At 45.4% G+C, this 27,025-nt stretch overlaps 2 protein-coding genes across 2 annotated transcripts in view; one reads left to right on the forward strand and one right to left on the reverse strand.

The window, feature by feature from the left end:
• The window catches only part of LOC144483916 (uncharacterized), a 29,835-nt gene extending 9,750 nt beyond the window's left edge, over positions 1–20,085 (reverse strand). The window contains 3 exon segments of the mRNA XM_078202496.1: positions 3,614–4,413; positions 16,833–17,641; positions 19,970–20,085. Of these exon segments, the coding sequence (XP_078058622.1) occupies positions 3,614–4,413; positions 16,833–17,282 (1,250 nt within the window). The 5' untranslated portion in view covers positions 17,283–17,641; positions 19,970–20,085.
• On the forward strand, positions 9,435–12,841 carry LOC144483871 (uncharacterized). The gene is made up of 2 exons (XM_078202448.1): positions 9,435–9,486; positions 10,806–12,841. The coding sequence occupies exon 2, from the start codon at positions 11,172–11,174 to the stop codon at positions 12,012–12,014; it is 843 nt and encodes a 280-aa protein (XP_078058574.1). The 5' UTR covers positions 9,435–9,486; positions 10,806–11,171; the 3' UTR covers positions 12,015–12,841.
• Positions 20,086–27,025: the final 6,940 nt, after the last annotated feature.

Here is a 27,025-nt window from a genome sequence, read left to right on the forward strand (position 1 = left end):
GAGGTAAAGTATTCATTAAGCAGCTCCGCCATTTCTAACGGTTCCGCACAAACTTTTCCCCCTTCACCTTTTAAGGGTTGGAGTCGGTGGGATTCGGGGGGGAACTCTCCACCGGTTGGGGATATACCAGGTACAGACGAGGATGGCTGTGGTTGTTGGAGGTCAGTCATCACTGCAAGGGTCACTGCAGGGTTCATCTAAAACTCTGCTGGCCATGTTTAAACTCACATTAAGTGTTGTTCCACTATCACCCTTGTGCACGATGATCCACCCAGTAAAGCAACAACTTAATATTAAAATTCTCATCCTTGGTTTCAAATCACTCCATGACCTTGCCTGTCCCAATATCTATAATCTCCTATAAGCCCCACAACCCTCAATATATTACACTGCTCTAATTCTGGTCTTTAGTTTGTCCCTGACCTTGCTTCACCAGTGCAAGCTCTACCTTCAGTTGCTTAGGCTCCAACCTCTGGAATACCATCCCTACACGTCTCCAACTCTCCACCTCGCTTAACTCATTTAACACACCCCTTAAAATCTACCACTTTGACCAAACTTTTGGTCATCTAACCTAATATCTTCTTTGTGGCTCAATATCATACTTTATTTTACAAGCTCCTTGGATGTTTTATTATTTCAAGGCGCGATATAAATATATTTTGTTGTTCCTCATGTCTCCTGGGCCTCATCATTTTCAGCTGCTTCATTAATTACCGTCTCCCCACCGTAGGGTCGGAAACGGGGATGTTCACTGATGATTGCAGTGTATATTACCATTCACAACTCTGAATACTGAAGCTGCCCGCATGCAGCGCAGGACCAGGACAACATTCAGGTTAGAGCTGATTGTCAATTCATACTGACACCACATAATTATCAGGAAATATCTATTTCCAGCAAGAAAATCTAACCATCTTCCCTTGATATTCAATGGCATTACCATCAGTGAATGTCCCACCAGCAATAACTTTGGGGTTACCATTGACCAGTCATTTAAATACTGTGGTTACAAGAGCAGATCAGAGGTTGGGAGTTTTGTGGCAGGTTACTCACTTAATGACTCCCCAAAGGCTTGCCATGATTCACAAGGTATAAATCAGGAGTAAGGTGGAATATTCCCTACCTGGATGAGTGTATCTGCAACAATTTTGTAGATCCTATCCAGGACAAAGTAGCCCGCCTGATCAGCATCTCAAATACCACCTTAAACATTCACTCTCCACCATTAGCCCACAATGGTGGCAGTGCATCCCACATATTAGATGCACTGCAAGAAATCACCAAGGCTGTTTTCACAGCATGTTTGAAGTCGGAAAATATACCTCTATAGGCTGGTATGAGTCAAAATACAGTCATGCTTTATTCTCATAAGCTTATGGGAGAACTTGACCCCTTGAAAGCGGAAGCCAAAGTTCTCTCTGAACACAAGAAGCATGGATATTTATACATCAGGGTTCCCAATACAAGTCATGAAGCAAAGTCCAGTTAACAGTCCTTGATCATAAATTATAGTTCCTTTAACAGCTTCTGATAGTCTCTGGATCATGGTTAGAGACCATCTGGTATCCTTGGGTCATAAAGCACAATTCTCCTGGTAGTCGAAGCCAAGGTGTCACCTCTGGTCCCCTGCTCTTCCCGCAGCGTTTCCTTTGAAGTGACTGAGTGACTGAGTGCAACTGTCCCAGTGGGAGTCCTCCTTCAAATGGCCATTCTCACACTCTACCATTTGCTTCCTTTGTTTAAATCATACACAAGCCTACGAGAAAGAAAGACTTATCCCCTAACATCTATATTTAACTGTCTGTTTTATCAGAATGATATAAACAAGCAAGGGAACCATGAACAAATAGCTTATACTAAAAGTAAAAGCTGAAAGACATGAACAAATGGCTTATATTACTACCAGGAGCAATATAAACAAAAAGGAGGCTCGCCACAAGGAAGGGCTATGTTTGTGATACATTCCAGGTACAAAGTTCAACCTTTTAGGCACAAAATACATTGAGTACAAAAAACATTAACCCTTTCCCTTCTTCAATGTTCCAAACCCTAACTTCTACCACTTGAAAAACAAGTGCAGCCAGCGTATGGGAATGCCACCATCTGTAAATTGTACTCCACATCACACACCATTCTGACTTGAAAATCAATCACCATTCCTTCTCTGTCACTGCATCAAATTCCTGGAACTCCCTAACAGCGTTGTGGGTATACCTACACCAGATGGATTGCAGCAATTCAAGAAAGTGGCTCATTTTCTTTACAAGAGCAATCAGTGATGCGCAATGAATGTTGGCCTTGCCAGTCACATTCACATCCCCTGAAAGAATAAAACAAAATCCTCATCCCTGGTATCATTCTCAGCCATGAGTACTGCAGTTATCAATGAACAGCTCCGCTTTCGACTTTATGATGGGGGGAGGGTCATTGGTGGAGCAATGTCAAGACACATCTTAAAGTCACTATCGTATCTGCTTCCACTACCTTCCCCGGCAACGAGTTCCAGGCACCCACCACCCTCAGTGTAAAAAACCTGCCTCGTACATCTCCTTTAAACCTTGCCCCTCACACCTTAAACCTATGCCCCTGGTAATTGACTCTTCCACCCTGGGAAAAAGCTTCAGATTATCCACTCTGTCCATGCCCCTCATAATCTTGTAGACTTCTATCAGGTTGCCCTCCTCAACCTCCGTTGTTCCAGTGAGAACAAACCACGTTTCTCCAACTTCTCCTCATAGCTAATGCCCTCCACACCAGGCAACATCCTGGTAAATATTTTCCGTACCCTCTCCAAAGCCTCCACATCCTTCTGGTAGTGTGGTGACCAGAATTGAACACTAGATTCCAAGTGCGGTTTAACTCAGGTTCTATAAAGCTGCAACATGACTTGCCAATTTTTAAACTCAATGCCCCGGCCGATGAAGGCAAGCATGCCGTATGCCTTCTTGACTATCTTCCCCACCTGCATTGCCACTTTCAATGACCTGTGTACCTGTACACCCAGATCCCTCTGCCTATCAATACTCTGAAGGGTTCTGCCATTTACTGTATATTTCCCATCTGTATTAGACCTTCCAAAATGCATTACCTCACATTTATCCAGATTAAACTTCATCTGCCATCTCTTCGCCCAAGTCTCCAACTGATCTATATCCTGCTGTATCCTCTGCCGGTCCCCATCGCTATCCGCAATTCCACCAACCTTTGTGCCGTCCACAAACTTACCAATCAAACCAGTTACATTTTCCTCCAAATCATTTATATATATTACAAACATCAAAAGTCCCAGCACTGATCGCTGAGGAATGTCACTTGTCACAGCCCTCCATTCAGAAATGTACCTTTGCACTGCCAACCTCTGTTTTCTTCTGACTAAATATCTCGAAACTTCCTCACACCCTGTCACTCTGTGATCCTTGTGACATTTGAAACCAGGTATTCACAAAAAGACTCAAAGAGCATCAGCCCACTGGAGGCTGAGACCAGCCAGTCCAGCACAAAGAAACCCTCTGACCCTTCCCATTGACCAACTGTGAGAATGAACAAAATACAGTCCTGGATGCAACTGAGAGCAGAAACAATAACAGCAGAATCCTACCCCGGGAATCACTCGTGAACTTGTTGATGTCTCAGCAGCTGGGATGAAACTCTGAATCCCTTCCCACACTGAGAGCAGGTGAACGGCCTCTCCCCAGTGTGAACTCGCTGGTGTATCCTCAGGTGGGATGACCGAATGAATCCCTTCCCACACTGAGAGCAGGTGAACGGTCTCTCCCCAGTGTGAACTCGCTGGTGTCTCTGCAGGTGGGATGATCGAGTGAATCCCTCCCCACATTGAGAGCAGGTAAATGGTCTCTCCCCAGTGTGAACTCGCTGGTGTGACTGCAGGTTGGATGACCAAGTGAATCCCTCCCCACACTGAGAGCAGGTGAATGGCCTCTCCCCAGTGTGAACTCGCTGGTGTGTCTGCAGGCTGGATAACTGAGTGAATCCCTTCCCACACTGAGAGCAGATGAACGGCCTCTCCCCAGTGTGAACTCGCTGGTGTCTCTGCAGGCTGGATAACTCAATGAATCCCTTCCCACACTGAGAGCAGGTGAACGGCCTCTCCCCAGTGTGAACTCGCTGGTGTCTCTGCAGACTGGATAACTGAGTGAATCCCTTCCCACACTGAGAGCAGGTGAATGGCCTCTCCCCAGTGTGAACTCGCTGGTGTGTCCGCAGGTGGGATAACCGAGTAAATCCCTTCCCACACTGAGAGCAGGTGAATGGCCTCTCCCCAGTGTGAACTCGCTGGTGTGTCCGTAAGCTGGATAACTGATTAAATCCCTTCTCACACTGAGAGCAGGTGAATGGCCTCTCCCCAGTGTGGCTGCGCCGATGAACTTCCAGCTCTGATGGGGCTCTGTATCCCTTCCCACAGTCCACACATTTCCATGGTTTCTCCATGATGCAGGTGTCCTTGCCTCTCTCTTGGGTGGACAATTAGTTGAAACTTCGTCCACACACAGAACAAGATTACAGTCTCGACCCGCTGTGAATGGTGTGATATTTATTCAGACTGTGTAACTGGTTAAAGCTCTTTAGTCAGTGCATTGGAACACTCTCACTCAAGTGTGGCAGAGTGTTGATGCTTTTTCACTCACACTGACATTTCAAATCTTTTCAAATCGACAGACTGGACAATCATTTCTCCTCCTGGATTCAAAGTTCGATGATATTGAGGTCCCAAGGGATATGACTCTGTCACGTCTAGACGTGATGTTTGAGATTTCAGCCTGTGATTCCTCTTTCAAGATCCTGTAAAATGAGTTTCCAAAAGTCATCAGTGTCAGTGCAGGATAGAAATTCAGAACAGACAATTTCTATGGAACATTCTTTCCTCTCTCATTCCCCAAAAGCTGTAAATCTCCATCCCACACACTCTCTCCCCATTCTCAACAGGTCTGGCAGCATCTGTATGGAGAGAAAAGAACTGATGTTTCAGAGCTTTGACAAAGGGTCATCTAGACAAGAAACATCAGCTCTTTTCTCTCCTTACAGATGCTGCCAGACCTGCTGAGATTTTCCAGCATTTTCCCTCCTGGTTTCAGATTCCAGCATCCGCAGTAATTTGCTTTTATAAGGCTGCAGATACCTCTGCCCAAGTAACATGCGTGTGCCCAAGACATCACCACTTGTTTCCCTTATTTCTTTAGCACCCATGGTGCTCTCCGCAGTAAACACAGAGAAGTATTCATTAAAAATCTCACCCATCTCCTGTGGCTCCACACACAGATGGCCATACTGATTTTTAAGGGGATCTATTCTCTCTCTAGCCACCCTTTTACTCTTAATATAGCTCTCAAACCTCTTGGAATTTTCTTTAATCTTACCTGCCAGATCCATATCAGACCCTCTTTTTGTCCTCCTGATCTCCCTCTTCAGTATTTTCTTACACTTTTTATAGTCAGAGTGATTCATTTGTCCCCGATTGTCTAAACCCAATGTATGCTTCCTTCTTTTACCTGACCAGAGCCTCAATGTCCCTTGTCTGCCAGAGATCCCTAAATTTACCATTCTTTCCCTGCATCGTAACAGGAATATACTGCCCCTGGACTATTGATGTCACACTTTTAAAACCTCCCATTTGCCAGTCATTCCTTTCCCTTCAAACAAACTCACCTAATCGACATCTGCTCGATCCTGCCTAATGCCCACAAAAGTGACCCTGCTCCAGTTTAGGGCCTTGACCTGTGGACCTGTCCTATCTTTTTCCAGAACGATTTTGAAACTATTGGTGCTCCCAATAGTGCTCCCTGACTGACACTTCAGTCACTTGCTCCACCTCATTTCTTAACTGTCTAATAGAAAGTGAGTCCAGGAATTGATAATGAAAAATAAGGAGCTGGGAGATGAATTGAACAAGTATTTTGCCTCGGTGTTCACAATAGAGGATACAGTTAAAACTCAGAAACAGCTGGAAATCAGAAAACAGAAGTGTGGGATGAACTCTGAAAAAGCACAATGACCAGGGAAGTGGTCCTCAGCAAACTGTTGGAGCTGTGGGCTGATGAGTCCTCGGGTCCTGCTGGGCTTCATTCTCGGGTCCTGCTGGGCTTCATTCCCGGGTCTTAACAGAGGGAGATAGTTGATGATGTTCAATTTTCTAAACCGTCTGTCGCCATTACCCGCACTGCGCATGCTTCAGGTCCCGCCCCTCATTCACTCCGATTGGTTGGAGGACCAGCCGCTCCCGCTCGGTCCTCCAGCCCCGCCCCATCTTCCTACTCATCCCAGGACACTAAGGGGCAATTTAGCATAGCCAATGCACCTAACTGGCATATCTTTGGACGATGGGAGGAAACCGGAGCATCTGGAGAAAACCCACGCAGACATGGGGAGAACGGGCAGACTCCACATGGACAGTGACCCAAGTTGGGAATCGAACCCAGGTCCCTGGAGCTGTGAGGCAGCAGTGCTAACCACTGTGCTGCCTACATTGCTGATGAGAATTTTAATTTACTGACTTAGGAATTAATTCTCGGGAATAGTCATTCTGAAAATGACCATTAAAATGTGTTTAATTTACCCACTTTGCCAGATTTCAGTTTGCATTTCAAAATTGAATTGAGAATGTCTGAGAGCAAATGGTAAAATGAGGTTTGAGACACCAGCTGCAATTATTTTCTGTGACTGATGATACCTTTGTGCCTGTGCAGGAGGTCATTCCCCTGCTGTTGTGGCACAATGAAATGGAGCTTTTCCTCGGAACAGGCCCATGTAAATGGTCATCGTGGTGTTTCATTGGTGAGCAGAGCACGTGTGCCCATTGTGGTAACAACAGAGTCAGTGGGGCTGCACGTCCCCTGACTTGGAAGGAAAATAATTGACTCCTTGATTGTACTCTCAATCTGCACATGGCCTGCAGGACTGAATCCAGCTGGAGGGAGAGGGAGCTGGGCTCAGAGTGGAGTTGGGGCAATGAGTTTGATTTCAGCTCAGGGACAAGAGAGAGTGTGTGGGATGGGGATTACAGCTCAAGATAAATGAGACAGAGAAATGTTTCGTGGAAACTGAAATTGTCTGTTCTGAAGCAGTTTTTAAAAACTCTGTGCAGGGAACTAGAAGAGGAAGATTCACAGACAGGAAACTCAAACTAAACTTCACATCAAAGTCTGACAGAGCCATTCGATTCAGCATGACCTAAATATGATTGCTTTTGACAGTGGAGGGATAAATCGTTCCCTGTTTTGTCAGTGGAAGAAAATTTCAAAATTCAATGTGACAGAAAAAGAACTGAGACACACACATACACCCAAGTGAGAGTGCTCCAGTGAACTGACTGTGGATAGAGCTTTAACCAGTTACATAGCCTGAAAAACATCACACCATGGTCTGTAGGTGGATGAGGCTTCAACTAATCAACCAACCTGGAGAGACAGAAGGACACCAGCACCATGGACAAAACGTGGAAATGTGAGGATTGTGGTAAAGGATTCAATTATCCATCCCGGTTGGAAACCCATCGACACGGTCACATTGGGGCTGGGAAAATGGAGAAACCATGGAAATGTGATGATTGTGATAAAGGATTCAATTATCTGTACTTGCTGGAAAACCATAGATACAGTCACACTGGAGAGAGGCCATTCATCTGTTCTGTGTTTGGGAAAGGATTCACTATCTCATCCCACCTGCTGTTACACCAGCAAATTCACACTGAGGAGAGGCCGTTCAGCTGCTCCACCTGTGGAAAGGGGTTCTCATGTTCATCCAACCTCAGTGCACATCAGCGAGTTCACACTGGGGAGAGATTGTTCACCTGCTCCTTGTGTGGGAAGGATTTTGCTGGGCCATCCAGTCTTTGGACACAACAGCGAATTCACACAGGATATATCTAATATATATAAATGATTTGGAGGAAAATGTAACTGGATTGATAGGTAAGTTTGCGGACGACACAAAGGTTGGTGGATTTGCGGATAGCGATGAGGACCATCAGAGGATACAGCAGGATATAGACCAGTTGGAGACTTGGGTGGAGAGATGGCAGATGGAGTTTAATCCGGACAAATGTGAGGTAATGCAGTTTGGAAGGTCTAATACAGATAGGAAATATACAGTAAATGGCAGAACCTTTAACAATATTAATAGGCAAAGGGACCTGGGTGTACAGGTACACAGATTACTGAAAGTGGCAATGCAGATGGAGAAGGTCATCAAGAAGGTATACGGCATGCTTACCTTCATCGGCTGGGGCATTGAGTTTAAAAATTGGCAAGTCATGTTGCAGCTTTATAGAACCTTAGTTAGGCCGCACTTGGAATATAGTGTTCAATTCTGGTCGCCACACTACCAGAAGGAAGGCTTTGGAGAGGGTCCAGAAAAGACTTACCAGGATGTTGCCTGGTATGGAGGGCATTAGCTATGAGGAGAGGTTGGAGAAACTTGGTTTGTTCTCACTTGAGCGATGGAGGTTGAGGGGAGACCTGATAGAAGTCTACAAGATTATGAGAGGCATGGAAAGAGTGGATAGTCAGAAGCTTTTTCCCAGGGTGGAAGAGTCAATTACTGTGGGGAATAGGTTTAAGGTGCGAGGGGTAAAATTTAAAAGAGATGTACGAGGCAGATGTTTTACAGAGAGAGTGGTGGGTGCCTGGTATTCATTGCCGGGGGAGGTAGTGGAAGCAGATACGGTCTTGACATTTAAGCGGCGTCTTGACAAGTACATGAATGAGATGGGAATAGAGGGATATGGTCCCTGGAAGGGTAGTGGGTTTTAGTTAAGTTGGGCAGTATGGTCGGTGCAGGCTTGGAGGGCCGAAGGGCCTGTATCTGTGCTGCAATTTTCTTTGTTCTTAGTACACAGGCCAATTTATCTTTCTAGGGGTGAGTGTGTCTGAGAGGTATGCAACTGGAAAACATTTTCCATTCACCTCCTGCATTGCTGCAGTATAAATAGATGTTGTTCTCACTCTGCCAGCAGGGCTGTGGGATTAATTGGACAGATCTTAAAGACAGCCCGACTGGGCAGGATGTGCCAAGTGGTTTCCATCTGTGATGTATCATTCCATAAAACAGAATAGTCAGCATCAGGAGAAAGAAAGTAAAAGAAATCAGTCTCTGTGGGATTTACCCAACCAGTATGAGCACCTTCAGGAGAGCAGAGAGAGAGGAAACCAGTGGGAAAAGTTTTAAAAATTCGGGGTATTCCCACAGGAGAGCACTGGCTTAAATTAATTTTAGAAATAGAGAATGGCAGCGCACAAATTCCGAGGAATGCATTTTTAAATATTAATTGATCTTAATTGCACAAGATAATTTTCTATTATTGTCTTTGATTGACAATGACGCCATTAATTCCCAGGTGCCCCTGCGGGTGTGAAAGTGTCCTATCCATTCCAAAGGAGCCTATTGCGCAGGCGCGGTGCTATATCTGGAGCGTGCGCAGTGTCACTTAGCCCGGAGCCCTATGAGTGCGGGAGATGCTTTTTTCAACGGGTGAGTCGGTGGGGCTGCGGGAGAAATGGAGCCGGGAGTCGGGGTAGGGAGGGAGCTATGGCTTCACAAACACCCGCTGTCGGCCGCACGGCCCGAATAAGACCCTGCAGGTCCCGGGTTTACAGCTCCCAGGCTTTTATCCCGGGAACAGGCCCCGGTTATCGGCCGCCATCTTGTTTCAGCGGGGAAGGAGAGCGCATGCGCTGCTGTCGGTGGCGGGTCACAATGGGCGTGGTTTCAGGGGCTGGTTCAGAACCTCTGTCTTCAGAGGGACAATAGAATCATAGAAACCCTACAGCACAGAAAGAGGCCATTCGGCCCATCGAGTCTGCACCGACCACAATCCCACCCAGGCCCTACCCCCATATCCCTACATATTTTACCCGCTAATCCCTCTAATCTACGCATCCCAGGACACTAAGGGGCAATTTCTTTAGCATAGCCAATCAACCTAACCCGCACATCTTTGGACTGTGGGAGGAAACTGGAGCACCCAGAGGAAACCCTCGCAGAGAGGGGCGTGTCGGGATGGTGACCTCCTTGTGAACTTGCTCCTGGGCCTGGCAAAGCGCGCCATTTATCGGTCCAGGCAGCAGGCGATCGAGGGGGCCATCCACCCTGACTGTCTGCCCCTCTACCGTGGCTACGTTCGCGGCCAGGTGTCCCTGGAGAGGGAACATGCGATGTTCATGGGTGCGCTTGACGCCTTCCGCCCCCATTGGGCACCGCAGGGGTTGGGGTGTGTTATCGACCCTAATAATCACATTGTGATTTGATGTTTTTAAGTTTCCTTTCTACTTTGATTTTTGTTCGGGCTGCTCCCCCTCCTTTTGGGGAGCTGCCCCTTTTACTTTGTCCTGATTTAACTTGAGTTTGTTTATTTGGTTTGACCTTAAAAAAGGCCAACATCTGTGAGTGAAACACTTTTTTTCTTTTCTCCCCCTTTCCATTTCTTTTCTCATTCCGGGGGAAATTGGGGACTTGCAGCAACTGAAGGGAAAGGAAGTGAATCCAGTCTGTATATTCCATACATTGTTAGTCCAGTCAGATAGACATATATCTGTCTGGCAGCCTGCATGGAGATTTCCAGCTCTCTCTGTCCAGGACAGGAAGCAGTGAGCATGGATCTACCAATCAGCCTCAATCAGAGGGTGAATATTAGATACAGCAGAGTGAGAATGGAGGGAGAGTGTGTGGGATGGAGATTTACAGCTCTTGGGGAATGAGAGAGGAAAGAATGTTCCATAGAAACTAGAATTGTCTGTTCTGAATTTCTATCCTGTACTGACAGTGATAACCTTTGTAAACTCCTTTTACAGGATATCAGAAGTTGAGGATTTTACAGACAGAAATCTCAAACCAAACATCACATCAACATCTGACAGAGTCACTCAATTCATCGGGACCTGAATATCTTCGGTCTTTGAATCCAGAAGGAGAAATGTTTCTCTGTTCTATCGGCTTCAGCAGTCTTTAAACATCATTGTGACTGGAACAGGACTGACACACACACACACACACACACAAAATCAACTGAGATTTTCCCATGCATTGACTGTGGAAAGAGTCTCCCAGTTACAGAGTCTGGAAAAATATTGCATCATCACAGCAGGGCACCATAATATTGTTCCGTGTGAGACGTCAACTGATGGTCAAACCCGGAGCAACACAAGGACACCTGCAACATGGAGAAACCGTGGAAATGTGGGGACTGTGGGAAGGGTTGCAAAACCCCCTCTGAGCTGCAAATTCATCGACGTATTCACACCGGAGAGAAGCCATACACCTGTTCTGTGTGTGGGAAGAGGTTCACTCGGTTATATCATCTGCAGCGACATCGGTTGGTTCACACTGGAGAAAGAGCATTCATGTGCTTTGAGTGTGGGAACGGATTCGCTCATTTACCCGATCTGCAGAGACACCAGCGCGTTCACACTGGAGAGAGACCATTCATCTGCTTGGTGTGTGGGAAAGGATTTATGCAGTTATCCAATCTGTCAAAACACAAAGTCACTCACAGCAATGAGAAACCCTTTAAATGCTCTGACTGTGGAAATGGTTTCAAAAGCTCTCGGGAACTGACGATCCACCAGCGGATTCACACTGGGGAGAGACCGTTCAGCTGCTCTCACTGCACAAAGACATTTAGAACATCATCCCACCTGCGGGAGCACCAGCGAATTCACACCAGGGAGAGACCGTTCACCTGCTCTGTGTGTGGGAAGGGATTCACTCATTCATCCAGCCTGCTGAGTCACAATCTCACTCACACCCAGGAGAGACCCTTTAAATGCTCTGACTGTGGCAGTGGTTTCAAAAGTTCTCGGGATCTGGTTATCCACCAGCGCACTCACACTGAGGAGAGACCGTTCAGCTGCTCTCACTGCACAAAGAGATTTAGAACATCATCCAGCCTGCGGGAGCACCAGCGAGTTCACACTGGGGAGAGACCGTTCACCTGCTGTTTGTGTGGGAAGGGATTCACTCAGTCATCCAGCCTGCGGAGACACCAACGAGTTCACGAATGATGACAGTGGTTGGATGCTGCTATTAATCACATCCAGGACTGAACCATGTTCATTCTGACAGTTGAAGTGGGAGGGTCGGAGGGTTTCTTTCTGCTGGACTGGCCGGTCTCACAACTTTGCTTCTCTGAGCCTGGGAGAGCACATTTCCACTGAAATGATCCACAAAAGCTGATGAAGGACATTTATTTATCCTGGATAATAAATATTTTTCCTACCGCTACAGGTAGATCTGAAATAAATACAGAAAGGACTGGAAAAATGCATTAGGTCTGGCAACATTTATGGAGAGAGAAACAGTGTTAATATTTCACACTACTGGATTGGGAATCAATCTGGTAAACCTCCTCTGAACTGCTTCCATGGTATTTATAAAATGGGACAGCATGGCAGCACAGTGATTAGCACTGCTGCATCATAACACCAGGGACCCAGGTTCAATTCCAGCCCGGGTCACTGTCTGTGTGGAGTTTGCACATTCTCTGCGTGGGTTTCCTCCGGGTGCTCCGGTTTCCTCCCACAGTCCAAAGATGTGTGGGTTAGGTTGATTGGCCATGATAAATTGACCTTTAGTGTCAGGCGGACTGGCTGGAGTAAATGCATGTGGTTATGGGAATAGGGCCTGGATGGGATGGTGTTTGGTACAGACTCGATGGACAGAACGGCCTCTGTCTGTACTGTAGGGATTCTACGATCCTTTGTTTAATAGGAGACAAAAACTGCAGCCACTATTCAAGATGCAGTTTCAGCAACACCCTGTATAACTGAAGCAGAACATCTTTACTTCAATGTTCAATTTCTCTCAGAATAAAGGATTGCATTCCATATGTAAGAATTTTGAATTGTTTGAACTCAGATTTATGGGGTTCACTTGTTTACAACAACCTCCCTAATCATAACTCACCCAGGTTCCAGTGACTTAACCATATGGCAAGAAAGAACACTTTAAATGGTGAATTCAGAAAGTTTATTCACCATTAAAAATGTAACAAGTCAGAAAGATAAAAAATCAAAGTATCGATCAACAGTAAAGGAGAAAGCTTAACTTTAACTTCCCTCCATCCCTCTCAGACCAGGACATGAAGTGGTGGCTCTGAAAACACGGATAACTTGTAAAATCAACAGCTCCCAACACATTTCTGTAGGACACAGTGGTTCGCACTGCTGCCTCACAGCACCAGAGACCCGGGTTTGAGTTCCACCTTGGGTCACTGTCTGTACAGAGTCTGCACATTCCCCCTCTGTGGGTTTTCTCCCACAGACCGAAGGACTTGCTGGTTATACATAGAGCATGCTAAATTCTCCCTCAGTTTACCCGAACAGGCGCCAGAGTGTGGCGACTGGGGGATTTTCAGAGTAACTTCATTGCAGTGTGAATGTGTGACACTAATAAATAAACTTTAAAAAACCTTGAACTTTTAAAAACTTTTGCCAAATTGGTTTCTCGAATCCCCTTTTTTATACTTTCAAAATGTAGAAAGCCCAGCTCAGCCAATTGTTGGGAATTAGCCAATTGGTCTATGACTTGTCAATAATGAAACTGGTTTGGTTTTTTAGCTAGTTACACACATTGTCTGAATTTTAAGACAATTCTTTCTCTCAAACGATATCTCTTAGTTTGGGGTTGCCTGAGTGTTGACCAATAATTGGTTAACATCAGTCATTCAATGTTGAGACATCTTGATCAGGAGCTGATTCATTCCCTCCAGTCAAGGTTAACAAAGTATTAAAGTTTATTTATTAGTGTCACAAGTAGGCTGACATTAACACTGCAATGAAGTTCCTGTGAAAATCCCTTAGTTGCCACACTCTGGCGTCTGATCGGATACACTGATTGAGAATTTAACATGGCTAACCCACACGTCTTTTGGAGTGTGGGAACAAACAGGAGCACCTGGAGGAAACCCACGCAGACACGGGGAGAACGTGCAGACTCCGCATAGTCAGCCAAGCCAGGAATCGAACCCAGGTCCCTGGCACTGTGAGGCAGCAGTGCTCACCACTGTGGCACCGCGCCACGCTAACAAGTCTTGTTATCTGTTTTTTTCTATTCTGTTATCCTCCGAAGGGAACATTTTATTATCCCCACAACATTTTAACCGTTCTTAATGTTTATAATTCTGAAAGTTATAAACTTTTGTGTTCAAATTTACATTTCCAGCCTTTCTAACATCTGTATTAATTAATCATTTATTCTTTAATTGTCTCTCAATTCAGGCTGTCCATTTAACTAATCTCCTGCTTTACAATTGTGGGAACTTCAGTCCACAGATAAGGTAGTCAAACGTGTTGTTAAAAGCACGATGTTCTTCATATAAATAAATAACAAAGTTTAAAAATCATTGGCAAACTAAAGGAAACAGGAGCATTGGAACCAGCCTGGACTTGCAGACTGAAACCCCGCCCAAAGGCCGCACGTGCTCAGAAGGGAGAAAGGTTGAGAAGAACACTCTGTAACACTTCTCCTCCCCTTAAATTTCAATCCCCCATCAGGACAGAAATACAACAAAGTAATGTCTTTAACAATACGGAAGTCTGTCAGGAGCTTTGTGGTTGCATTGCAACCTGTACAATACCACTGGTAAATCTTGTAATGGTGTTTCTGGAATGGGAGGTGAAGAGGTAGTTTGAGAATCTGTACATGAACATTCCTCTTCCACTCCCACAGCAGAGTCAACTGGCAAAGCTGGAACCATTTCCTGGTGAACATCCACAGCAGCATGACCCTCTGCCATGTTCTCAGTAATGGTTGCTGATTCTGAAACTGTTCCTGACTCGGGGTCACACCGCAAGTGAATATGGTCTTGGTGGCTATGCTTAAAATTTCCACATTTAACTGGTTCCCATGAATCCTCAATTATAAAGCAAAATAGACATAAGTTTCTGGGCGATTTAAAAACAAATGAACTGTCTGCTGAAAGGGTTAACTTTTCTACAGAACCTAAAGGGGTGGGGAGTGAGCAGAAAAAACATGGCACACAATTACGTCACTTTACATAATTTTTAAAATCTTCTCGAACAACAAAACAAACTTAATTTTAAACTTCATCGATTATTCTTTTTGTTTTCTTCCTCAACCGAATAATTTTAATTTGATCAGTTTTTGTTTGGGATGGGTCACTTCTGTTCTTTATAAACTGATTCACTCGTTTTGTTCGTTCGACATGAGAATCAGAACCCAGCCTTTATCATCCTTATCCTTTTTCTCCTTCTGCCACCACTCCCTCTGTTTTGCGGGAGGGTCGTGGGGATTCCAATCAGAACTAATCATTTTATCATAAAAGTAAAATACTGCGGATTCTGGAATCTGAAACAAAAATAGAAAATGCTGGAAAGTCTCAGCAGATCCGACAGCTTCTGTGGAGAGAGAATAGAGCCAATGTTTCCAGTCTGGGTGACCCTTCATAAGAGCTCTTCTGAAGTGTAATCCAGACTCAAAACATTGGCTCTATTCTCTTATCATTGTATCGATAAGTTTCTTACTGTTAGTTTCCAAATGGCAGGTAAGAGACCCATCAGGTCCCCACTCGAGCTCTGATTTTTCACTGGCCATGCTTGGATAGGATTATAAACATTAGAATCTACTCTCAGAGGTCCGCTTTTCAATCCAGTGCGACTTGGAGTATACCGTCACTTCACCGACTATCAGGTCATAAATGTATAATAAAATAATTCAAATAATGCCTGGGAACGCTTTGAACCAACTACCTATCATCGTTCGTTGATTGGTCAGACCCCCTTTTTACAGATTCAAGTATCTCAGCCGCTGAACACCAGCCGATCCTGGAATAAGTTTAATTCTAATTCATTCTGAGTAAATATTCTCACCAGGTCCTCTGTCGGGGCCCTGCTAAGCAGCTTTAATGGTTCGTGATTGCAGAAACTGAGCAGTCACAGGAATGTGGTCAAGATAGTCCAGTCCCATAATGCCTCACATTCAATCAGCAGTCCTTCAATTATAACAGAATATGTGGCTGTATGTAGCTGCCTCGGCCACGATCAGCGCCAACACTGCCTTCCTGAACTGTTACAATGCCTGAGGTGTAAGTACACCCACAGTGCTGTTAGGGAGGGATTTCCAGCTACACATTCCAGACTTTCACTAACTGTAGGTGGATACCAGATTGATACATTTCATTCAACTGCACCCAAGCTGAGTTATTTCTTTATTGTCCAAGAAAGTATATTCACAATATCTTTAAAACAGAAATTAAACATTCCCATTTAATTTCAGGTATTAACATATTCTGTGAGTTTGTTCTTTAATGTCGATGTCAGGCTGGGGTTGTTTCCCTTGGAGCAAAGGAGGTTGAGGGGAGATTTGATGGAGGTGAACAAGATTCTGACAGGTTTAGATAAGGTGGACAAAGAAAAGCTGTTCCCATTAGCTGAAGGGACAAGGATGAGGGGGACACAGATTTATGGTTTTGTGTCAGAGAGGAAGGGGGGATGTGAGGAAGAATATTCTGATGCAGCGAATGGTAATGACCTGGAACTCGCTGCCTACGAGGGTGGAGGAAGTGGAGACAATAAACAATTACAAAGGAAATTGGATGAACATTTGGGGGGTTTCAAACAGAAATGCTGACTAAATATCTCTTAACCTCCGAGCACCAGCCACTGGAGGCAAAGTCGTGAGACCTGCCAGTCCAGCAGAAAGAAACCCTCTGACCCTCCCCATTGACCAACTGTGAGAATGAACAAAATGCAGTCCTGGATGTAATTGAGAGCAGAAACAATAACAGCAGAATCCAACCCCTGGAATCACTCGTGAGTTTGTTGGTGTCTCAGCAGGTGGGGTGAGACTCTGAATCCCTCCCCACACTGAGAGCAGGTGAACGGCCTCTCCCCAGTGTGAACTCGCTGGTGTTTCTGCAGCCTGGAAGAGTTTGTGAATCCCTTCCCACGCTGAGAGCAGGTGAACGGCCTCTCTCCATTGTGAACTCGCTGGTGTTTCTGCAGGGTGGTTGAACGAGTGAATCCCTTCCCACACTGAGAGCAGGTGAACCGCCTCTCCCCAGTGTGAACTCGCTGGTGTCTCTGCTGGTTGGATAACTGACTGAATCTCTTCCCACACACAGAGTAGGTGAAGGGCCTCTCCCCAGTGTGAATTAGTTGGTGTGTCCGCAGTTCGGATGACTGAGTGAATCCCTTTCCACACACACAGCAGCTGAAGGGCCTCTCCCCAGTGTGACTGCGTCGATGAATTTCCAGCCGAGATGGGCACATGTATCCCTTCCCATAGTCCCCACATTTCCACGGTTTCTCCATGGTGCGGGTGTCCTTGTGACTCTGTAGTTTAAACAATCAGTTAAATCTCACACAGAACACGGGTACAATCTCTCCCCGCTGTGAATGCTGCGATGTATTTTCAAGCTGTGTAACTGGTTAAAGCTCTTTCCACTGTGCACTGGAGCACTCTGACTCAGGTGTGTGTGTGTGTGTCTTGCGGATTTTCCAGTCACACAGATGCTTAAAATCTTCAGAAGCAGACAGAACAGAGAAACATTTCCCCTTCTAGATTCAAAGGTCAGTGATATTCAGGTCCCGATGAATTGAGCGATCCTGTCAGATGTTGATGTGACATTTGGTTTGAGATTTCTGTCTGTAAGTTCTCACCTTCTGATATTCTGTAAAAGGAATTTACAAAAGTCATCAGTGTCAGTACAGGATAGAAATTCAGAACAGACAATTCCAGTTTCTATGAAACATTCTTTTCTCTCTCATTCCCCAAAAGCTGTAAATCTCCATCCCACACACTCTCCCTCCATTCTCACTCTGCTGTATCTAATATTCACCCTCCCAATTCTCCTGAAGGTGCTGATTGAGGCAGATTGACAGATCCATGCTCACTGCTTCCTGTCCTGGACACAGAGAGCTGGAAATCTCCATGCAGGCTGCCAGACAGATATATGTCTATCTGACTGGACTAACAATGTGTGGAATGTACCGACTGGACTCACTTCCTTTCCCTTCAGTGGCTAAGGATGGACAAGTCACCAGGACCCAATGAACTGCACGCTAGCTTTTTAATGGAGGTTGCTGAAGGGATAGTGGAGAATTCTGTTGAAATTTTTCGTAACTTGCTAGATTCCGGGAAAGTATCGGAAGATTGGCAATCAGCCAATGTGACTACCTTGGTCAAAAAAGGAGAAAGGCAGAAGGCAGGGAACTATAGGCCAGTTAATTTAACATCTATTATTGGCAAGACGCTGGAGTCAATAATCAAAGAGCAAATAGCCAATCATTTAGGAAAGCTGAATATAATCAAACCTCGTCAACATGGTTCTATGAAAGATAAATCATGTTTGACAAATTTGCTTGAATTGTTTGAGGTTGTAAGAAGGAGGGTAGATCGAGAGAAATCTGTGCTTGTAGTTTATTTAAAAAGGGCGCCACAGCAGCACAGTGGTTAGCACTGCTGCTTCACAGTGCCAGGGACCCGGGTTCAATCCCGGCCTTGGGTGACAGTCTGTGTGGCGTATGCGCATTCTCTCCATGTCTGTGTGGATTTCTGAGTTCTCCAGGTTCTTCCCACAGTCCAAAGATGTGCGGGTTAGATTGAATGACCATGCTAAATTGCCCCTTTGTGTCCCAATAGATGTGGATTAGTGGGGTAAAAATGTAGGGCTACAGGAATAGGGCCTGGGAAAGATGAGTCGAGCGTTGGGGAAGATGCAATAAAGTCACCCCTCTGTCTTCAAAACCTGGCAAATGGAGTTTAAAGTGGGGAAGTGTGAGGTCATGTATTTCAGTAGGAGGAATCAACAGGAAGATTATCTAAATGGGGAGAGGCTGCCGGTGAGTGAAGTACAGAGGGACCTTGGTGTTCTTGTGCATGAATCGGGCGGCACGGTAGCACAGACGGGCGACACGGTAGCACAGTGGTTAGCACTGCTGCTTCACAGCTCCAGGGTCCCGGGTTCGATTCCCGGCTCGGGTCACTGTCTGTGTGGAGTTTGCACATTCTCCTCGTGTCTGCGTGGGTTTCCTCCGGGTGCTCCGGTTTCCTCCCACAGTCCAAAGATGTGTGGGTTAGGTTGATTGGCCAGGTTAAAAATTGCCTCACAGTCCTGGGATGCGTAGGTTAGAGGGATTAGCAGGTAAATATGTGGGGGTAGGGCCTGGGTGGGATTGTGGTCGGTGCAGACTCGATGGGCCAAATGGCCTCCTTCTGCACTGTAGGGTTTCTATGATTTCTAGGTCACATTCAGTCTGTTTCTCTCTATGAATCACAAAAAGCGAGCAGGCAGGTCCCACACGAGTTAAGAAGGAAAATGGCATTTTGGCTTTTATTGCAAAGGGGTTGGAGTTTAAAAACAGGGAGGTTTTGTTGCAACTGTACAGTGTGTTGGTGATGCCTCACCTGGAATAATGCATACAGTTTTGATCCCCTTATCTAAACAAGGATATAGTAATATTGGACATAGTCCAAAGGAAATTCACCAGGCTAATTCCTGGGATAGGAGGGTTGTCCTATCACGAGGGAGTAAATTGTCAAGGTCTGTGTTCCTTGAAGTTTTGAAGACAAAGGAGTTATTGAAACATTTCAGATCCTGAGGGGGCTTGACAGGGTAGATGGTGAGATATTTTCAAACAAAATAAAGGGTCAGTCATTTAAAACTGAGGTGTGCAGGAATTTCTTCTCACAGAGGATGATGAAGCTCTGGAATTCCCCGCCCCAAAGGGTGGTGGAGGCTGGATCGTTAGAAGTATTTAAAGTGGAGGTGGATACATATTTGATAGATCGGGGAATAGAGGGCTATGGGGAAATGGCACAGTAAAGGAGTTGAAACCAGCATCAGTCAGCTATGGTCGGATTGAATGGCGGGACAGGCTTCAAGGGCCTGGTGGCCGCTCCTGCTTCTATTTCTCGTGATCAGTTGCTGCAAGTCAACAATTTCTCCCAGAATGAGAAACAAAATGGAAAGGGGGAGAAAAGAAACTGTTTTACTCACAGATGTTGAAGACAGAAGGAAGTTTGAGCCTGTCTGAAGCTCAATCTTCATTCAGAGAGAAGCAGCAGCAGCTTTGCTGGGCAGGAGTGAGCAGCTGAACAAGCTCATTGTGCAACTTCCGCATTCAGACAATGGGGGAGCTCTGATTGGCTGGAGGACCCGAGTACTGCCGGTCCTCCAGAGTTCCCATTGGTCAATCCCACGCAGACAGACAATGAGGGGCGGAGCCCCACGTGGGGGTGGGCGGGACTTTGTCCTCCAGCCACGCTGAGCTGTTGTCCAATGGGAAAGGCTGGAAGACCCGGACAGACAATGGTCAGTGCGCCGGCTGTGTCCCGGGCCCCGCCCCACACCCGCACATGCGCATTCCCCCAAAACCCGCACATGCGCACTTCTGATTCACTTCCGCTCACTAGCTCTGGCCAATAGGAAGACTTGGAGGACCGGAAAGACCGTGGTCCTCCAGCCAATCAGAGCGCAGGCTTTGTGTGAATGAAGATTGAGCTTCAGACAGACTCAAACTTCCTTCAGTCTCAACCTAAAAGAGGCCAACATCTGTGAGTAAAACACTTTCTTTTCTCATTCTGGGGGTAATTGGAGAATTGCAACAACTGAAGGGAAAGGAAGTGAATCCAGGGAGGGTGCAGACTCAGGAAAGGTTGGCCCAGGTCCCTCTCTCTCTTAAAGAAATTTAAGAGAAACATAGAAGATAGGAGCAGGAGGAAGCCATTTGGCCCTTCGAGCCTGCTCTGCCATTCATTAAGATCATGGATGATCAAGCAACTCAATAGTCTAATCCTGCTTTCTCCCCATAACCTGTGATCCCATTTGCCCCAAGTGCAAAGGATATTTACCAGGCTGATTCAGGGAATGGCGGGACTGATGTATGAGGCGCTTTTGAATACATTCAATGTTTTGGCATCAATTCCTTCCTGTGGTCATGAATTCCACAGGCTCACCACTCTTTGGGTGAAAAAATGTCTCCTCACCTCCGTCCTAAATGGTCTACCCTGAATCCTCAGACTGTGACCCTTGGTTCTGGACTCCCCCACCATCAGAAACATCCTCCCTGCATCTATCCTGTCTCGACCTGTTAGAATTTTATAAGTCTCTGTGAGATCCCCCCTCATTCATCTGAACTCCAACGAAAACCATCCTAACCTCGTCAGTCTCTCCTCATACATCAGTCCCGCCATTCCCTGAATCAGCCTGGTAAATATCCTTTGATCCCTCAGCTTGACACATTTATTTGTCTGTCTAAAAGGATGGTCTTTTTTCTAATGTTCACAATTAAAGGGAAGCTTTCCCCAGGAGATGGCTGACATTTACGTTAATATAGGACAGAGATCTGTCTGGTGTTGTTATCTGGTACCCAGATTAGATATATTATTTATGTTTCTGTAATAAAATACTTTTATTATTATTTCTTGCATTGTAATATAATGCTGGAGCGATGTTATACATTTCCAGTCATAAAGCCCATTACAGCACAGAAGAAATCCATTCGGTAACTCGAGTCCATGCTGACTCTCTGTATAACATTCCAGTCCCATTCCCACTCTCTATCCCCATTCTCCTGAAAGTTTATTTCCTTCAAGTGCCCATCCACTTTCATTTTTAACTAGAATCCATAGATATGGATGGAGATTTACAACTTTTTGGGAATGAAATAGGAAAGAATGTTCCATAGAAACTAGAATTGTCTGTTCTGAATTTCTATCCTATACTGACTGTGATGACTTTTGTAAACTCATTTCACAGGATTTTGAATGAGGAATCACAGGCAAAAATCTCAACCGTCACATCTAGAAAGAGTCATATTCCTTGGGATCTGAATATCTTGTAATATGGAACTGTAGCTACGTTATATATTTCCAGACAACTCTTCCCTCAGAGGGTTGTTAGTCTTTTGGATTTCTCTTCCACAGGAACCAGTTGAGGATGAGGATCATTGAATATATTCCAGTTAGACAGATTTTTGACTGACAAGGGTGTCAAGGGTTATGGGGAACAGACAAGAGGATGGAGCAAAAGCTAATATGTGGGGGGATTTCTTCACTCAAGGATGTGGTAAAGCTTTGGAATTCTCAACCCCTGAGGACAGTGAAACCTCAGTCATTAACTATTTTCAAGAGAGAGATTGATTGGTTTCTAGATATTGAAGATATCAAGGGATATGGGTTTAGTGTGGGGAGAATGATGCTGAGGTAGATGAACAAATTATCTCATTGAATAGTTTAAAAGGCTCAATGGGCCAAATGGCCGACTGCAACTCCTATTTGTTATGGTCTCTGTGTCCAGGACAGGAAGCAGTGAGCATGGATCTGTCAATCAGCCTCAATCAGCACCTTCAGGAGAATTGGGAGGGTGAATATTAGATACAGCAGAGTGAGAATGGAGGGAGAATGTGTGGGATGGAGATTCACAGCTTTTTGGGACTGAAATAGGAAAGAATGTTCCATAGAAACTAGAATTGCCTGTTCTGAATTTCTATCCTGTACTGACACTGATGACTTTTGTAAACTTGTTTCACAGGATATTGAAAGAGGAATCACAGGCCGAAATCTCAAACGTCACGTCTCGATCTGACAGAGTCATATTCCATGGGAGCTGAATATCATCGGACTTTGAATCTCGAAGGAGAAATTATTGTCCAGTTTGTCGATTTGAAAAGAGTTCGACCATCAGTGTGACTGGAAAAGCACAACACACTGCCACACTCGAGTGAGAGTCTTCCAGTGCACTGACTAAAGAGCTTTAACCAGTTACACAGCCTGAATAAATATCACACCATTCACAGCAGGGAGAGACTGTACCCGTGTTCTGTGTGTGGACAAGGCTTCAACTGATTGTCCACCCAAGAGAGAGGTCAGGACACCTGCACCATGGAGAAACCATGGAAATGTGTGGACTGTGGGAAGAGATACAGATCCCATTCTCAGCTGGAAACTCATTGGTGCAGCCACACTGGGGAGAGACCATTCACCTGCTCTCAGTGTGGGGAGGGATTCAGTCATTTATCCAGCCTGCAGTCACACCAGCGAGTTCACACTGGGGAGAGGCCGTTCACCTGCTCTCATTGTGGGAAGGGATTCACTTGTTCATCCCACCTGCGGAGGCACCAGCGAGTTCACACGGAGGAGAGACCATTTACATGTTCTCAGTGTGGGAAGGGATTCACTTGTTCATCCCACCTGCAGACACACCAGCGAGTTCACACTGGGGAGAGGCCATTCAGCTGCTCTCATTGTGGGAAGGGATTCACTCAGTTATCCAACCTGCGGAAACACCAGCGAGTTCACACTGGGGAGACGCCATTCAGCTGCTCTCATTGTGGGGAGGGATTCACTTGTTCATCCAGCCTGCGGAGACACCAGCGAGTTCACACTGGGGAGAGACCATTCACCTGCTCTGATTGTGGCAAGGGATTCAGTCAATCATCCAACCTGGTAAAGCACCAGCGAATTCACACTGGGGACAGGCCATTCACCTGCTCCGTGTGTGGGAAGGGATTCACTCAGTCACCTCACCTGCTGAAACACCAACATGTTCACGAGTGACTGCAAGGACTGAATTTTGCTGTTAATCACATCGAGGTCCGAACCATTTTCATTGGTGTCTGTTTCTGCTGATGTTAATAAACCCTGGCCCAGTTGTAAGATTTGTATTGTGGGTTGTCTTGTCTGAGTCCTGAACTCGTAAATAAAAACAAGAAGTGCTGTAAAAACTCAGCAGGTCTGACTCTCTGGAGAGAGAAACAGAGCTAATCTTTTGACACTGAAGAAGAGTCACATTCAACTGGAAACATTAACTGTTCCTGTCTTTACAGATTCTGTCAGACGTACTGAGATTTTGCAGCAACTTCTGTTTTTAGAATGACGGTGAATGCTGGATACATGAATCAGAGATTGGTGTAAAACTGGGATCTGCTCCTAAATCAAAGTGAAACAGCAGGTTAAAGTTTCCAGTCTGAAAAGTACTCTGGTTATTATACTATATCTACCATTTTAAGGCTGGTTTTAACTCATTTAAAATAAACCTATTTAAAATATATTTGTTAAAGTCAGTATTAAAATACGAGTTGGATGAGTTCACAGGAGCCTGTTAACCACTGGGACAATTATTCAACAAACATTGTCTGTCCAGACAGAGAAGAAGCTGCAGTTTGTTTGCAGGAATTCCCTGTTTTATTGATGTGTGTGTGTTAGACATCAGGATAACTAAAACTACACAAACCTGGACATCAATGGTGATCTGATTGACAGTTACTCTGGGAATCACTCCCACTGTGAAACTTCAGCACTGACACTGCTGAATGTTGTCGGCTCAGGGAGTGGGACCTCCAGGAGTGGACTGTAAAAAAGCTGGGTTTCAGTATCCTGACTAATATATGGTGAGGAACCAGAAAAACCCTTACTGAGGAACTGCCTGGGGTTTTACCAGTGTAGGTTCAGGGGCGAATGATTCCTGACTCCCTGAAATGTCTGATATTGAACCCAGTTTGGAACAAGATTCATTCAGTTTCCAGGAGAATAGAGACAAATATCACCCACAACTGAGAGAGAGAAAAACAGCCACCTTGATCAATGACTTGGATGAAGCCAGAATTGATGATACAAAGAGAGGTAGAAAAGCAAGTTGTGAGGTTATTACAAAAAATCTATAAGGGACACAGATAAGTTACCTGAATGGACAGAAAAATGGCAGATGGAGTATAGTGCAGGAAAGTGGGAGCTTTTCCACTTTGGCAGGAAGAATAGAGAAGCAAAAAATTGTTTAAATGTACAGAAACTGAAGAATACTGCCGTAGAGAGGAATCTGGGTGACCTTGTACATGAATCGTGAAAAAATAGGATGAAGGTACAGCAAGTAAAGGCGGCGGCAAATGGAGTGTTGGACTTTACTGCAAGGGGGTGGAGTTTGAAAAAGGGAACTTGCTGCACCTACACAGGACATTGCTGACATAGCAGCTGGAATACTGTGTACGGTTCTGGTCTCCCGACTGATGGAATGACATGTTTTCATTGGAATGAGTTCAGAGAACGTTCACCAGGCCCATTCCTAAGATGAAGGTGTTGACTTTTGAGGAAAGGTTGTGAAGGTGTAGGGGAGAATTCTCCCATCCCACCCACCACAGGAATCGTAGCAGGCCGGGGGGTGGACCACACAAAGGTCCTTTGACCTCGGGGCAAGTGATGCCGCAGAATCCAACTCGTCTTTTGGGGAAGGGTTGCACCAATACTCATTGGGTTTGGAAGAATGAGCAGTGAACATTCTGAAACATATAAGATTCTCATGGACAGTTGACAGGCGAGAGGCCAAGAGGATGATTCATGAAGGAGTCTTGAACTTGGTGCCACAGATCTACAAGGAAGCCAAGTGTATTCTTTTAGCCCTTACAGACACCAATACTTTATCCTCCGTTTTAGTCAGGTTAGTCAGAGGTTTAGTCAGGTGTGGTGAAAGCTTCAACCAATCATCTGGCCTTTTGGAACATAATTTGCAGTCACAGGGAGATGCCATGGAAATGTGGGGATTGTGGGAAGAACATAAGAACTAGGAGCAGGAGTAGGCCATCGGGCCCCTCGAGCCTCATGGCTGATCTTTTTGTGGACTCAGCACCACTTACACGCCCGCTCACCATAGCCCTTAATTCCTTTACTGTTCAATAATTTATCTATTCTTGCCTTAAAAACATTCAATGAGGTAGCCCCAACTGCTTCACTGGGCAGGGAATTCCACAGATTCACAACCCTTTGTGTGAAGAAGTTCCTCCTCAACTCAGTCCTAAATCTGCTTCCCCTTATTTTGAGGCTATGCCCCCAAGTTCTAGTTTCACCTGCCAGTGGAAACAACTTCCCTGCTTCTATCTTATCTATTCCCTTCATAATCTTATATGTTTCTATAAGATCTCCCCTCATTCTTCTGAATTCCAATGAGCATAGCCCCAATTTACTCAGTCTCTCCTCATAAGCCAACCCTCTCAACTCCAGAATCAACCTCGTGAATCTCCTCTGCACCCCCTCCAGTGCCAGTATATCCTTTCTCAAGTAAGGAGACCAAAACTGTACACAGTACTCCAGGTGTGGCCTCACCAGCACCTTATACAGCTGCAACATAATCTCGCTGTTTTTAAACTCCATCCCTCTCGCAATGAAGGACAAAATTCCATTTGCCTTCTTAATTACCTGTTGCACCTGCAAACCAACTCTTTGAGATTCCTGCACAAGGACACCCCTGTCCCTCTGCACAGCGTAAGAAGTCTCACAACACCAGGTTAAAGTCCAACAGGTTTATTTGGTAGCAAATATCATAAGCTTTCGGAGCACTGCTCCTTCGTCAGATGGAGTGGAAATGTGCTCTCAAACAGTGCAAACAGACAAAATCAAGTTGCAGAATACTGATTAGAATGCGAATCTTCCAGCCAGCCAGGTCTTAAAGGTACAGACAACATGGGTGGAGGGAAAATTAAACACAGGTTAAAGAAATGTGTATTGTCTCCAGACAGAACAGCTAGTGAGATTCTACAAGCCCAGGAGGCAAGCTGTGGGGGTTACTGATAATGTGACATAAATCCAACATCCCGGTTTAGGCCGTCCTCATGTGTGCGGAACTTGGCTATCAGTTTCTGCTCAGCGACTCTGCGCTGTCGTGTGTCGTGAAGGCCGCCTTGGAGAACGCTTACCTGAAGATCCAAGGCTGAATGCCCGTGACTGCTGAAGTGCTGCCCCACAGGAAGAGAACAGTCTTGCCTGGTGATTGTTGAGTGGTGTTCATTCATCCGTTGTTGTAGCGCCTGTATGGTTTCCCCAATGTACCATGCCTCGGGACATCCTTTCCTGCAGCGTATCAGGGAGACAATGTTGGCCGAGTTGCAAGAGTAGGTACCGTGTACCTGGTAGATGGTGTTCTCACGTGAGACGATGGCATCCGTGTCAATGATCCGGCACGTCTTGCAGAGGTTTGTTTGAGGTCATTAGGTTACATTGAAACTTCATATGTTTCATATGAAGCAATTTTTAAAAGCAGTATCTCGGCCTTTTGGCTAAGATGCAA

The sequence above is a fragment of the Mustelus asterias genome, unplaced genomic scaffold (genome assembly GCF_964213995.1).
Source record: "Mustelus asterias unplaced genomic scaffold, sMusAst1.hap1.1 HAP1_SCAFFOLD_84, whole genome shotgun sequence".
Lineage (NCBI taxonomy): Eukaryota > Metazoa > Chordata > Chondrichthyes > Carcharhiniformes > Triakidae > Mustelus > Mustelus asterias.